The sequence below is a fragment of the Furipterus horrens genome, unplaced genomic scaffold, assembly GCF_987537825.1.
Source record: "Furipterus horrens unplaced genomic scaffold, mFurHor1.1.pri manual_scaffold_2, whole genome shotgun sequence".
Taxonomy (NCBI): Eukaryota; Metazoa; Chordata; class Mammalia; order Chiroptera; family Furipteridae; genus Furipterus; species Furipterus horrens.
Genome location: NW_028327172.1, coordinates 145385208 through 145400944, shown reverse-complemented (window position 1 = coordinate 145400944; position 15737 = coordinate 145385208). Strand labels below are relative to the sequence as shown.

The window sequence follows — 15737 nt, the reverse complement described above, 5'->3', positions numbered from 1 at the left end:
ACAGGAGACAGCGTGCTGCCGGGCAAGTGAGAACATAATTCTCCTTTATATTTTTCTCTAGTGGACGGTGGAGAGGGGAGGAAAGTTTGGGCATGGTAGGCCGTTCTTGAGGAGCACAGGTGCAGAGGCACGCTCATCCACTCCCCAACCCTACCCTTGGGTCGCGGGGGCACGCATAGGGAAGTGCTCTCACTCACTGGCCCAGGTGCGCGGGCAGGGAGTCCAGGCACCCCTTGGACACTCCCCAATGGACATAAGATCAGTGCCCCAACGGGCACAGGGAGGGCCCACTGAACATGCAGAAGACCGTGCGCAGACACCCCTAGCCAGCTCCCGTGGGCGTCAGGCCCCAGGCTGGAAAGCAGACCACCAGCTCAGGCTCTGTTCATGCCGGCCCAGACGGGTGAGGGAAGGCGGGTGGCTGCGGCACGGGAACAGCGGGCGGCAGCGACTCACAGACGCTCACTTCCACTGAGCACAAGTGTCCGGGGCCCCTCCCTAAGAGGTGAGAGACCAACTCCTGGAGCTCCGCTCAGCGGGAGTAAGGGCACAGGCATGCAAACGCGAAAACACCTCGGCCGGGGGACAATACGCGTCAATCGCGGGGCAAGCTCTCGGGCCACCCGCGCGTGCAGGGGCGCGCACCCAAGGACACCTCAGCTGGAGCCAGTGGGAGGCAAGGGAGCGTGCCGTGCAGGCCACCTCAGGCGCACAACATTGCTGCAAGGAACAAGAACCTCTGAACCGCCACACTAGACCAGTTGGGGACGCAGAAAAAGAAGAAGACACACCAAGGCTGAACTGACATCTCCACAAAAAAACCCAAGACAAAGTGGATAGAGTGACTCTCAATCAACTAGCCAGAAGGAAGATACTACCAAAAACATTTGAAATATAACCAGACAGCATAAACAAACGACATAAAGGGTAAACCAAAAACATCAGGCTCAGGAGATCAAAGAGACTGAACCACTGAAACCCCCAGATCTCTGATAAAAAATCTCACACCACAAAGGAGGGAAGTCAAAGCAGACCATCACCCAAAAAATAAAAACAAACAAGAAGAATCCAACACGGTAAGACACAGAAATAACCCCTCAATGAAAAGAAAAGAGGAATCCTCAGAAAGAGAGGTAGATGAAATAGACATAGCCCAAATGTCAGACATGGAATTCAAAACAATGGTGGTAAAGAAGCTCAATATACTCGACATCCTTACAAACAACTATGACAACATCCAAGGAAGTTACCAGCAGCTCCAAGAAAATTACAGGGAACTTGCAGAGAACTACACCAGCATAAAAGAAGACATAGAAACTGTTAACAAGAACCAGGAAGTAATGAAGAATTCAATCTCTGAACTAAAAAACACAGTAGAATCAGTCAAAAGCAGACTAAACGAAGCAGAGGATCGGATTAGTGAGTTAGAAGATAATGTAGAGAAAAACCCCCAGACAATACAGCAAAATGAAAAAAGATTGAAAAAATATGAACAAGATGTAAGGGAAATACAGGATAGCATGATAAGAAATAATATCAGGATCACTGGAATTAGAGAGGGAGAAGAAAAGGAGCATGGAATTGAAAAACTGATAGGAGAAATAGTGACAGAAAATTTTCCGAACCTGATGAGAGAAAAAGTTATACAAGTTCAGGAAGCACAGAGAGTTCCAATGAAGAGGAACCCCCAAAAACCCACTCCAAGGCACATCATAATTAAAATGGCAACATTCCAAGACAAAGAGAGAATCCTAAAAGCAGCAAGAGAAAAACAGCAAATAACATACAAGGGAGCTCCGATAAGGCCATCAACTGATTTCTCAACAGAAACATTACAAGCCAGAAGAGAATGGTCAAAAATATTTCAAGCAATGAAAAACAAAGGCCTACAACCAAGAATACTCTACCCAACAAGGCTCTCATTCAAAATAGAAGGTGAAATAAGGAGTTTCTCAGACAAAGGAAGACTAAAAGAATACATCTCCACCAAACCAGCATTGCAAGAGATGCTAAAGGGAGAATTCTAAGAAAAAAGAAGAAAAAAAAGAGAGGAGAGGAACAGGGGTACAAAGGGAAATGAATAAATACATGTCAATAATAACCTCAAATGTAAATGGATTAAATGCTCCAATTAAAAGACATAGGGTAACGGAATGGATAAGAAAACAGGACCCACATATTTGCTGTCTACAAGAAACACACCTCAAAACAAAAGATGTACACAGACTGAAAGTAAAGGGATATAAAAAAATATTCCAAGCAAATGGACCGGAAAAAAAAAAGCCAGGGTAGCAGTCCTCATATCAGACAAAACGGATTTCAAAGCAAGGGCAATAAAAAGAGACAAAGAAGGATATTTCATAATACTTAAGGGAACAATCCATCAAGTAGATATAACATTGATAAACATATATGCACCCAACATAGGAGCACCCAAATGCATAAAGCAAATACTAGAAGACCACAAGAAGGATATCGACAACAACACACTCATAGTAGAGGACTTCAACACTCCATTATCAACAATAGACAGATCATCAAACCAAAGAAACACCAAGGATATACAGACATTGAACAACACACTAAACCACATGGACTTAACTGATACATATAGAACTTTTCACCCCAAAGAAGCAAAATATACATTCTTTTCAAATGCACATGGGACATTTTCAAAGACAGACCACATGATAGGACACAAAACAAGCCTCAACAAATTCAAGAAAATTGAAATCATATCAAGCATCTTTTCAGACCACAATGCCTTGAAACTAAAAATCAACCTCAGAGAAAAAAATCAAAGACATCCAAACTCATGGAGAATGAATAACATGCTATTAATTAATGAATGGGTTAACAATGACATCAAAGAAGAAATCAAAAAATTTATAGAAACTAATGATAATGAGCACACAACAGCCCAAAACCTGTCGGACACAGCAAAAGCAGTCCTGAGAGGGAAGTTCATAGCAATACAGGCATATCTGAAAAGGATAGAAGAATCTCAAATAAAAAACCTAACCATAAAGCTACAAGAACTAGAACAACAACAACAAACAAAGCCTAGGGCAAGTAGAAGGAAGCAAATCATCAAGCTCAGAGCAGAACTAAATGACATAGAGACTAAATAAACAATTCAGGAGCTGGTTCTTCGAAAAAATAAACAAAATCAACAAGCCTCTAACCAGTCTAATCAAGAAAAAAAGAGAGAAGGCCCAAATAAACAAAATCAGAAATGAAAGAGGAGAAATCACGACTGATACCTCAGAAATACAAATGATAGTTAGAAATTACTTCAGACAACTGTATGGCAAGAAATTTGACAATCTAGAAGAAATGGACAAATTTCTAGAAACACACAATCTTCCAAAACTGAATCAAGAAGAAGTGGAAAGTCTCAACAGAGCAATAACAAAGAAGGAAATTGAAACAGTAATCAAAAATCTCCCTGCACACAAAAGCTGTGGACCGGATGGCTTCACAGGTGAATTCTACAAAACATTTAGGGAAGAACTAACTCCTATCCTCCTCAAACTGTTCCAAAATATCCAAGAAGAGGGGAAAATCCCAAACTCTTTCTATGAAGCCAGTATTATCCTAATCCCCAAACCAGGTCAAGACACAACAAAGAAAGAAAATTACAGGCCAATATCACTGCTGAACATAGATGCCAAAATCCTCAATAAAATATTGGCAAACAGGATCCAGCAATACATCAAAAAGATCATACATCACAATCAAGTGGGATTCATCCCAGGGATGCAAGGATGGTTTAATATTCACAAATTAATAAATATAATAGCCCCTGGCTGGTTTGGCTCAGTGGATTGAGCGTCGGCCTGTGAGCTAAGTGTCGCTGGTTCGATCTTCCAGTCAGGGCACATCAGAGAAGGAAAACTCTGACCCCAAAAAACCTCCGCTGCCTTGCGGCATACCTCTTCAGGAGAAAGGCTAAGGGAGTAAACCCCGACAGAAAATCCGGAGCCGGAGTCCCTAAGGCGGTTTGACGTTGTAGTCAACACCGGCAACTCCTGCAGCACACCTGAAACCAAGCTGTATTGACTCCGTCTTTCCCTTGGATCCTTCAGCTGCGAAGAGAGGGGGGGTCTGCTGCATGGGCAACAGCAGACCCTCCATATCACCCTGCCCAGGCTCTGTAGCTTCAGCTTCACTGGAGAGGATACTCCAGCGTCATCGCAAGATGTCGATTCAACACGGGAGGAGACAGATACCGTGTCACTCCCGAGTTGGACTGCACAGCCATTCTCGGCGGTGCAGATAGACTCTTAAGAAGCTACACCATCGTCTCTCGAGACGGACGGCTGCCGACGGAATAAATATAATACATCACCTAAACAAATTGAAAGACAAAAATCACATGATCATATCAATAGATGCAGAAAAAGCATTTGATAAAGTACAACACCCATTTATGATGAAAACACTCAGCAAAATGGGAATAGAGGGAGCATACCTTAACATAATCAAGGCTATATATGAGAAGCCTGAGGTCAACATCATACTCAATGGACAAAAACTAAAAGCATTCCCCCTGAATTCAGGAACTAGACAAGGTTGTCCACTCTCTCCACTCCTATTCAACATAGTGTTGGAAGTCCTAGACACAGCAATCAGACAAGAAAAAGAAATAAAAGGCATCCAAATTGGGAAAGAAGAAGTAAAACTATCATTAGATGCAGATGACATGATAGTATACCTAGAAAACCCTATAAACTCCACTAAAAGACTACTCGATATAATAAGTGAATTTGGCAAAATCGCAGGGTACAAAATAAATATACAGAAATCTAAGGCATTTCTTTACACCAACAATAAAATATCAGAGACAGAGACAAAAAAGAAAATAACATTTACTATAGCAACAAGAAAAATAAAGTACCTAGGAGTAAACTTAACCAAAGAGATAAAAGACCTGTACTCTGAAAATTACATAACATTGAAGAAAGAAATTAAGGAAGACACAAATAAATGGAAGCAAATACCATGTTCTTGGATGGGAAGAATCAACATCATCAAAATGGCCATACTACCCAAAGCAATTTACAGATTCAATGCAATCCCTATTAAAATACCAATGACATATTTCACAGACCTAGAACAAATACTCCAAAAATTCATATGGAACCAAAAAAGACCCCGAATAGCAAAAGCAATCTTGAGACAGAAGAACACAGCAGGAGGAATCACAACACCAGATATCAAACAATACTACAAAGCCACTGTGATCAAAACAGTCTGGTACTGGCATAAGAACAGACATATAGATCAGTGGAACAGAATAGAGAGTCCAGAAATAAACCCAGGCCTCTATGGTCAACTAATATTTGATAAAGGAGGAAGGAACATAAAATGGAGTGAGAAGAGCCTCTTTAACAAATGGTGCTGGGAGAACTGGATGGGGACTTGCAAAAAAATGAAACTAGACCACCAACTTACACCACACACGAGAATAAACTCAAGATGGATCAAAGACTTAAATGTAAGCCGTGACACCATAAAAGTCCTAGAGGCAAACATAGGCAAGAAAATTTCAGATATCTCACGTAACAATTTCTTCACGGATACATCTCCTAAAGCAAGAGAAATAAAGGAAAAAATAAACAAATCAGATTATATCAAACTAAAGCGTTTCTGCTCAGCAAAAGAAAACATCAGCAAGATGAAAAAGAAACCAACCATATGGGAAAACATATTTGCCAATGACATCACAGACAGGGACTGATTTCCAAAAAATATAAAGAGCTAATACAACTCAACATCAAGAAAACAAACAACCAAATTAAAAAATGGGCAAAGGACCTGAACAAACACTTCTCCGAAGAGGACATACAGAAGGTCCATAGACACATGAAAAAATGCTCAACATCATTAGCCATCAAGGAGATGCAAATAAAAACCACAATGAGATACCATTTTACACCTGTCAGAATGGCCATCATCAACAAATCAACAAACAACAAGTGCTAGCGAGGATGTGGAGAAATGGGAACCCTACTGCACTTTTGGTGGGAGTGCAGACTGGTGAAGCCACTATGGAGAACAGTATGGAATTACCTCAAAAAACTAAAAATGGAACTGCCTTTTGAACCAGCAATTCCACTGCTAGGATTATACCCAAAGAATCTTGAAACACCAATTCAAAAGAACTTATGCACCCCTATGTTCATTGCAGCACTGTTTACAATAGCTAAGTGCTGGAAACAGCCTAAGTGCCCATCTGTAGATGAGTGGATCAAAAAACTGTGCTACATTTACACAATGGAATACTATGTAGCAAAAAGAAAGGAGGAACTCCTGCCATTTGCGACAACATGGATGGAACTAGAGAGAATTATGCTTCGTGAAATAAGCCAGGCAGAGAAAGAAAAATACCATGATATCACCTAATACAGGAAACTAAAGAACAACACAAACAAAAGAACTGAATAGAACAAAGAGCAGAATAGCAGTCAATGGGGGGGGGGGAGAGAAGGGGGATAAGTAAGGGAGGAGTTTAGTCAAGGAACATGTATAAATGACTCATGGACATGGACAACGGGGAGGGATATGATTGTGGGAGAAGGAGTGGGCTCGGGGTGGGGGGAGCAATGGGGGAAAAATGGGACAACTGTAATTGAAAAACCAAAAATTAAAATAAATAAATAAATAAATAAATAAATATAGATAAGTAAAATCTTTAAAAAAATAAATGGTGATTTATTGGCATTTCCAATTTCTCAATCTTCAGATTTTTAAAAATAGTCTAACTTTTAGAATAATTAAAATAATTAGGCAAATTATTTGTATAATTACTAGAAGAATTTTAGAGAAATCTAGGTTATTATATTCAAATACCTATAGTAACTGAAATATGGGAATAAAGAATCTGCTTTCCTCAGAGATGCGATTTTAATTATCTCCTAAAGCAGCAATTTAAGCCCTGCCAGTCTCTTCTCACATGACACTTGCATTGCTTGCATGACCTTTAAATTCTGATAAGCCTGCTCTTTTCTTCACAATGATACTAACAAAGCTAAACTTTAGCGCAGTCTCTGAAAGGGTTTTTCCAAATTCCAAACTACTTACTTTCAAAACATGAGATTTACAATAACTTTTATATTGAACCTCTTTGAAAGTTTTCAATATTTTTGTAATGACTGTATTTTAATATCACACAAAATTACAAGTCTTTCTTTTTTAAATACATAGGTTGTGTGTGAAAAAGCTCTTTCTCTCTCTGTTTTCATGTGTCTATGTTATCAGTCTTAAATCCTCCACTGCTTGAATAAAAGATGCAATTCAATGAGTTCTTGTATATACTGTAAAAAGTGTAGTATGCACTCAGCTTTGAAATGACATAAACAATGAAGATATACCACTGTTTAGAAACTTGGATTCAAGATTTAATGTAAAACCTGAAATCACTTCATCAAAAAAAAATTTATATTTTAATAATGATATTCAGTGTGTTACATAATTTCTGATATTAATATTGATCATATAATATTTATCTTGTGCAGAGATTTAGGACTCAATAAAATTCTGTTCTTCATATCATTGAAAGGTAAGAGTTATAAATTTAAAAGAAAATCTATTTGAGGGCACAAAATTTCAGTCAAGCAGACTGAACTCTAAAGATCTGCTGTATAACACTATACCTATAATAATGATTATAATCAACAATAATGCAGTAATGTGTTTTATACTTAAAAATATGTTGATGGTAGATCTCATTATATTCTTACCACAATAAAAATATTAAAAAATGTAAGACTGTGTGTGACAGACATATATATTATATCTCACCTTACAAAGAGATGGAAGAGGCAAGATCACACGATTCACTTAGAAATAGAATGGTAATAATTAAATTTGTTTATTCAAAGTAAATACATGTTCCTGTGATTTAAAAATAATAATTTAATAGTAGACATTTATTCATGACTTCTAAAAAACTTATCAAAACTTTGTATTCAGTCATAAATGACATTACTAAAATTGCAAAACTGAACTAATAGGAAAGTCAGTATGCACTAAAGATGTTCATTAGATGTAATTAATTAGATTTTGTGTAAATTATATAAACATCACAAGTTATGTATGATCATAAGATGATTTTAGTGTCTTCCCATGAGTAAGCCTAAATATCATAACCACTTCCATTATATTATCTTCCATCTGTGATGCATAGTATATACCTCTAGCCACTTGAGTTAATTATGTCCCATCTCATTTTCAGAGTAAGTCAGCTTTGATTTTATGAGTTATTTTAGTTTGGATTAATTATTTCATTAAGAAGCATTTTTTTTCTGGGTTAAAATAATAAATATGAATCTTTTTTGATTTTTTAAGTTCTAGAATTTCTTGACAAGGCTGACATAAGGCAACAAGATAGGGTTTAACTAGACTCTGTATTATCTATCTCTTCTGAACCTTTAATGTTATCAGGAACCTTGAGAAATATGATAGTACAGTAAATTCACATACTACTAAATAAAGAGAAGGGAAAGGGAAACATCACAATGTTCGCTCCTCTTGATCCTATACTTTGCTCATTGGGACATAGATTAATTTTTCTCCTCTCAGACTGTATCTTTGGCTGAGAAGTTCACTTTTACATTAATAATTTTCCTTTGATGTATTCTGGAAAATCTGAGGATTAGCAGATGTCAGTAAATAAAAATAATACGTATCTCAATAGGACATGGATGTTGAAGAGCCAATGTGTATTAGACTCGGTTTCCTATGAACTCTGAATATTTGACATACCTATAATTTTATATATGCATTTTGGCAAATGAAAATTTGAACAAGTTTATCTAGTTTGAGGGTTTTATAATGCTTCATCTCTAAACATTCCTTTTTCATGTGTAGGTAGAACATGTGAATGGATAGAAAAGAACTGGTATATAAGAGCCCTGGAGTCAAACAAAATCCATGAAAACAAGTGTTTTGAATCCAAAACATAAGTTAAGAAAAAGCAAAACAAAAAACCTTACCTCTTATTGGGCATGATTGAAGAATGTATGCTGATTTTTCTATTATGATTTTCTATAAAAATGGCTTTTATATTAAGAAATTGCTCTAAACCAGATTGAAAATTTTTAACTAGGACACTAGAGATTATGCTAGTATTTTCTTATCTGGTTTATGGCTATTTTTAATTTAAAATTTAGAGATTTACTTACCACAGAATGATTCATCTGATTTGTCAGGGCAGTCATATCTAAAATCACATTTCTGGATTTTTTCAACACAGTGACCATTGGACCTGCAGACAAATTCATGGTCTGTACAGTTGTGTGGAGGTAATGTTACTGGAGCTGAAGTTTCTGGAGGATTTGGAAGGTCCACTGGCAAATTACCTTGATCAGAAAGAATGTTCAGGTGTCATTTACCAGAATTTCCATCTCTAAACAGATTTTACACAATAAGCTTCATATTTAACATAATAAAGAATACTTGCCAGTATTTGTTAATCTACTGAACTTCTTTATGTAAGCATATAAATTAGGGTTCTTGGCGTGAGCAATGGCAAATAATTCTGGATATCTTTGATTATAAAAATAGATGAAGATGAAAATAAAAATTATTGAAAAACTATTCAGAGCTCATGGAATAAATAGAAAGCCTAAGAACAGGGCTTGGAATATCAGCGGGAAAGAAGGGAGTTCTTGATGCTGCCATAATGAACCAGAGTTCAAGGTTTGATTAAACCTCGCCCACCAGGTGGATGAACTTTGTTCTTCCACTGCTACAATGAATCTAACATCTATTCATCTTCGTTTAACACAACCACACATAGTCAAGACTGAAGGTTGTGAGAGAAACCAACACCAGAAGTATTTATTCAATCTAGAAATATTTAAACCATTAAATAAATAATTTCTGAAATTACAGAATTTAGAAAAAATTATAGAAGTTTATTTTGTACAGTAAATTATTTAATAAATCTGTATTAATAGCATCCTTATGTAGGTAAAATTAATTTTAATCCAAATATGCAATCACTGCAATTAAATAGTTTACAGACTGGTGGAGAAGGCAGTCAGGAAAAAATTTCATTACAGTTCCATAGCATAAATTTATGAAACATTATCACTCATTTTGCTCATCTGCATATATGCTAAAAATCATTTATAGCACTTATTACATCATGTGATTAAATGAGTTAATGTTGTGAAAGTGACTGTATACATGTTAGAATAGTGACTGTATACAGTGAGCACCATGTAGGTCCTTTTTTAAATAAATAAATTGTTGTTTAGATTTGAACTTCAGACGAATGGACTCAATCTGTGTAGTATCTTCTGCAAGTTGACCTGTTACTCAAGATTGTGTGATCGTGTGCATTGTTGCAGTTCAGTTATTTTGACTGTTGTATAATATTTCACTACGCAAATATATTACATGTTCATCAGATAATGGTTTTTGAGTTGATTCAGTTTGAGGTTTTATTTATTTGTCTTGTACATTTCTCCTTCTGCATCTAGGAGTGGAGCTGCTTGGTCACAGAGCACGTACAACTTCGTCTTTACTAGATAAGGCCAAACTGTTTTCCAAAATAATTGCATCAATTTCTATACTTCTCAGCAGTGTATATTCTAATATTATTCTCATTATCCACTGGTATATCTAGATTTATGCATATGTTTGCCCTTTTCTTTACTGTCCAGTCCCTTTTGCATATCTGTCTGTATTGGGTTCATTTTGTCTCTATCTGATGTTTACATTTATATATAGTTCATTTGGTAAAACCAAAGAGTCTGGTGCAGTTAAATCATTTTTTGTTTAGTTTTGGATGTTATTCTCTGAAAGCATTTTTTTTCACTCTCATTCTTAAGTTTTCTTTTGCTCTAGACTATGTTATAATTTCTCAGAACTTTGAATATAACATTCATATGTCTTCTCACCTCATTCTTGTTGTCGTGGTCCTTTTATTATTGTATTTTAATCTCTATTTTTAATATAACCTTCTCATTTCTTTGATGTTTTTCTAATTCATTTCCATGAGTCTAGACATGGTTATAATATTTGCATTATATTCACTAGGCTTATTTTCTAACTTATGTTTTTATTTATGTATGGTTGGCATACAATCTTATACTGGTTATATTAGTTTCATGTGTACTATATAGTGATTTTACATTTTTTGCCTTACTATGTGGTTACCCCTCTAAGCTGATAATTTTTAAATTCTTTTTTGTTGTTGCTAAGAATTTTTTTTAATTCATTGCTTTCTTATTACAGTTGTCCCATTTATCCCCCATTGCTTCCTCCTACCCTGCCTACTCCTTCTAAGCTTCTTAAATCCATGTGTTAATTCCTAGCAGTTATACTTTGAAAATTGCTTCTCATCACTTTTCTTTTTCTCTCTCTAGAATGTTATTAGCTTTTATGGGCATTCCTGCAAATAAACTTACCTTTCTCAATTTTCTTCTCTATGCTGCACTCTGAAATTTCCTCATAGCTACTTTCCATTTGACTAATTATAATATTGAAGTTATCTTGTATCTATTTAATCTAGCCACTGAATTTTCTATGTCATTTATGTAATTGACTTTATTTCTAATATCAAGAAGGTCAATTTGATTTATTTCAATATTTTCTGTATTTTTTTTAACGATGTCATGTTATTTTCTTAAGACTTGGAATACTTTAACATTTTAAATTACTTGTTTATTTGTTTTCTATTTTTGCATAAAAAGATTTCTACAAACCCCATAAGTTTAAACTAATAAACACTTATTATCTCACACTATTTCTGTGAGTCTGAAATGCAGAAGAGGTTTAGTGTGGGGCTTCTGACTGCAAGTCTCACAAGTTTGTCATTACACTGTCAGCCAAAGCTGTGGTCCTCAAAAGGCTTGACTGGCCCTGGAGGCTCTGCTTCCAGGGGTCTGGCTCACGTGCCTTGGGAGTTAGTGATGCTGCTGGCAGCGGGTCTTAGCTCCTGGACTTTCTCCGTAGGGCTGCTTGAGTATCCTTCTGACTTGGTATCTGGCTTCCTTCAGAGTGAATGATCCAAGAGAAAACAGTAGAAGCCTAGCTTTGAAATCACACACAGTCATTGCCACATGGGTCATTGATTGCACATGTAAGTCCTATTCAGTCTGAGAAGGGAGTGTTACACAGCACGTGAATACCAAGATTTGGAATTATTGGGGCTATTAGAAGCTGGCTACCATAATGGAATGTTCTTGATTTTTCTATGAGGATCCTTTATCACCTAGTTAGCAGAAGAGTCCTTCTAGATAAGCTTTGAGTTGTTTCTTTGGAACCCCACTGGCTCTCCAGCACAAGGGTCTTATATCTATCTATTCCTCTGCCCTCCCTTCCCTTTTCCTCCCTCTCATCTATCCATACTCTGGCAGCCACATTATGCCTCTGCTCTATTTTCAAATACTCTCTTTGTTTCTCTCACCTGTGGTTTTCTTTTCTAAACTCAACTTAACATTTAAATAAAAAATGTTATATTTGACATTTCTTAGTATGTGTAACACTGTAGTTTTCAGATCATCTGGTCCTCCATCTTATCAAAGTCAATAGTTATAACTGCATCTTTGGGCTTGATTTCAATTTGAAGTAGCAAATAGTTCCCATTAGGAAAAAATGAAATCACGGACATGAGTGATGTTGGAAGTTGATGCGACAATATTCAGGAAAAGTAGATACACTCATTTTCCATCTTAGAAACAATCCAGAGTGATAGGTCAAAAGACCAGTACTCTTAAGAAGTTGTAACTTTCTGAAATTATTTGTACATTCTACCATAGTGAGCAAATCTTAAAAACCAAGAAAGCCCTACATGCCTGCATTTAAGGTACAAAAAAAGAGCAAATTGAGAAAAGTGTTTCTTCCTCTGGAGCCAAACTACAAAACAGGTGATGTTTGTAAGTGGGAGGACGGACTTGTGGCTGATTGCTGAGCATCTGCCATGTGGAAGTAAAACAGAGCCCAGAAACATTGTTCAGTCAACATATCATTTGACACTAAGGATGGCAAGCACTGCAAGGTTCCTGACATGATGTAATACTCCCTACTGAATAACTTAAACAAACACCTTTCTCACACTCCTAAAGGCTGGAAGTCCAAGATCAGGTTGCCAATATGACTGGGCTCTTGGTGAGGGCTCCAGTCCTAGTAGGTACTCACTTGCCTTCTTTGGTACATGCATGCAGATATCTCTTGTCTCTTCCACTTGTTATTAGGACACTAATTTCATCATGGGGATAGCACCTTTATGACCTAACTGAACCTTAAGTACCTCGCAGAGGCTTCACCTCCCAATGTCATCACACTAGATATTAGGGCTTCCATATGTGAATATTGGGGTGACATATTCAGTTGATAGCAAAGATGATGATTAGGAGGAAAGTGATGATTTTGCCTAGAATTGCATAGAAATACTACAGTTAGTAGCAAGGATAGAGTTAAATCTCCAAACAAACAAACACTAAAAGCTTTGCAGGTGAAACAAAATTGCAAAGGTGAAATGCAAATGACTGAAGTCTGCACTCACTAAGAAGCAGAGGTTAGTCTGGTTGATGTGATCTTCTTCCACATCCCTGAGCCACAGGCAAACCAACCCACCTGCACACCTGACATCTTAAGATGACTCAGGCTCCAGATGGACTCAATGTTCTAAATCTTTGCTCTGTGACTTCCTTGTAACAAATATGATATACTTTATGCTCCACTAATGCAATCTTTCTGATAGAGCAGATTTTCCAACTTGTGTCTTAGACTTCTCCCCTTACAGTCATTCTCATAATATTAAGTAAGCAATAAAACTGGTATTTTAAAATCCCTGGTTCTTGATAAATTATTACCAGCTTTAGACATAGCATAACTGTATGAATTACTTGACTAATATGCATAGTTTTTCTTTATCTTCTCTGGGTAACAATGCACATGTTTTTCCTGTGACTTCTGATGTAAAGAAATATATGTAATTCAAAAATCTAAAGTCTACTTGAGCTTTAAACAGAATCAATCTTCAGAAAATTGAAAAATTTGAAATATGTGTAGCTCCAAAGAAAAGCATACATTTTACCTGTTGCACTTCATACAGTAACTTAGAGTTATGCCAACAAGCTGGAACAACAATATCTGGCATGATTGTACTGAAGTGTCTGTGTTAAGTCTACTTTCTGGGAGAGTATGTTTTACTAAAACATAGCTATTCTCCAGCTATGACTTATAATAATTGTAATTCAGTCGTTTGCAGTGTTCCCCATTCTTTTCTGTCTCCTATAGCAAATCAGTGCTTTCTGAAATATTTTTGTTTTAATACATGGATTCAATATAATTTTTCAGATAGCACAACATACTTTCCATTTCTTCAAACATTGTACTAATTTAAAAGTGACTATAAGTAAGCTGAATTATCAGTTGGACAATTTTCAAGCTAAAATCTAAATATTTTATCTGCCTCCTTCATTTTTAGCATTTAGCAATTCCCTCAGTTAAAAGTAGACAAAATTTTAAAGTTTTAAAAAGGAGGGCAAGTTAGTTATTAGTCCATTTTTATTTTCTAGAAACAACAACAACAGTAAGTTGGAGGGACCTTTGACTGCGGGTAAGTGTTTCCCTTGGCATATGCAAATCCCCTTATGAGACTACCAAGGACACTGAAACCAGAATGTTTAAGATTGCAATTACTGAATCTCAAATCCCTTGATTTTTGTCTTGAAGTCTTTTATTAAACTACAAATATTTCTAATTATTTTATATTTTCTTCATATTTCATTGAGAAAATATGAAACAAAAGAGAACCTCAAAACAGTGCTTTGATGTAATTCATTGTTGAGGAAAATATAATGGACACCCCAAACAGCTTAGTAAAACAAAGTGAAAAGCTGCAGGTGGTATCTTAAAAGAGAAGACTAAAGCACTCACACGTTTTCCTTGTCATTTTATTCATGCTGAAACAAACTGCTCTTTGTAGAAAAAGAAAAGAAACTTGAAGCATTTAAAAATAAAACTGATGAAATGTTCAGACTAATGAGGAGGGATGCCAAAATTCCAGTCAGCGAAAACAACAAAAAAACATTTATCGGGTATTGGAAGGCATCATAAAAATTGTTGGTAAGCATCCTATAAATATTTACCATACTTTCTCAATGTTAAGGCATCATCAGTTTCAAGATATGCACTGACTTAGTAACAGCTTTCCTGAGAAAAATAAAACACTAAATACCTTGAATAGTGAAAGGTTTTCTATTAATTAATACTCTAGTAACTAAATTCTAATATACATGCTGAATTCTGAAAATTTAAATTAAACGAAAAAATGCATAGATAATTGCTGTTTTCACTTGCAAGCAATGTCATGATACAATATAGTCATGGCTTTATTTTTTCAAATAAAGCAGCTACCTCACCAATAATCCTTAATGTAAGTAAATAAATTGTGTGTGTGCTCTGCTAAAGGGACATATTTTTTGCTTTTCTTGTATCAGATAATAAAAATAATATGAAACAGATACTTCCTTTGGGATATTTATTTTTAAATCTGAGGGTCTGGTGACAATTCTTACATACTTAATAATGATGTACTCTGAAGGCCTGATTCAAGGTGAGAGGAAAGCTATTTAACTTTGCCATCATCCCCATCATTACCTATTATGGGAATGACCAACATCATCAGACACTGATGCAAAGAATAATAAGATTCTACGACATGGTTAAGCTTGCCTACTTTCCCTAGAAATGTAATTAATCTTGCTTTTTCT

At 36.2% G+C, this 15737-nt stretch overlaps 1 protein-coding gene across 1 annotated transcript in view; it reads right to left on the bottom strand.

The window, feature by feature from the left end:
- The window catches only part of MALRD1 (MAM and LDL receptor class A domain containing 1), a 622346-nt gene that overhangs the window by 413572 nt on the left and 193037 nt on the right, over positions 1–15737 (bottom strand). Inside the window, 1 exon segment of the mRNA XM_090268028.1 lies at positions 9189–9365. Coding sequence (XP_090124154.1) covers positions 9189–9365 — 177 coding nt within the window.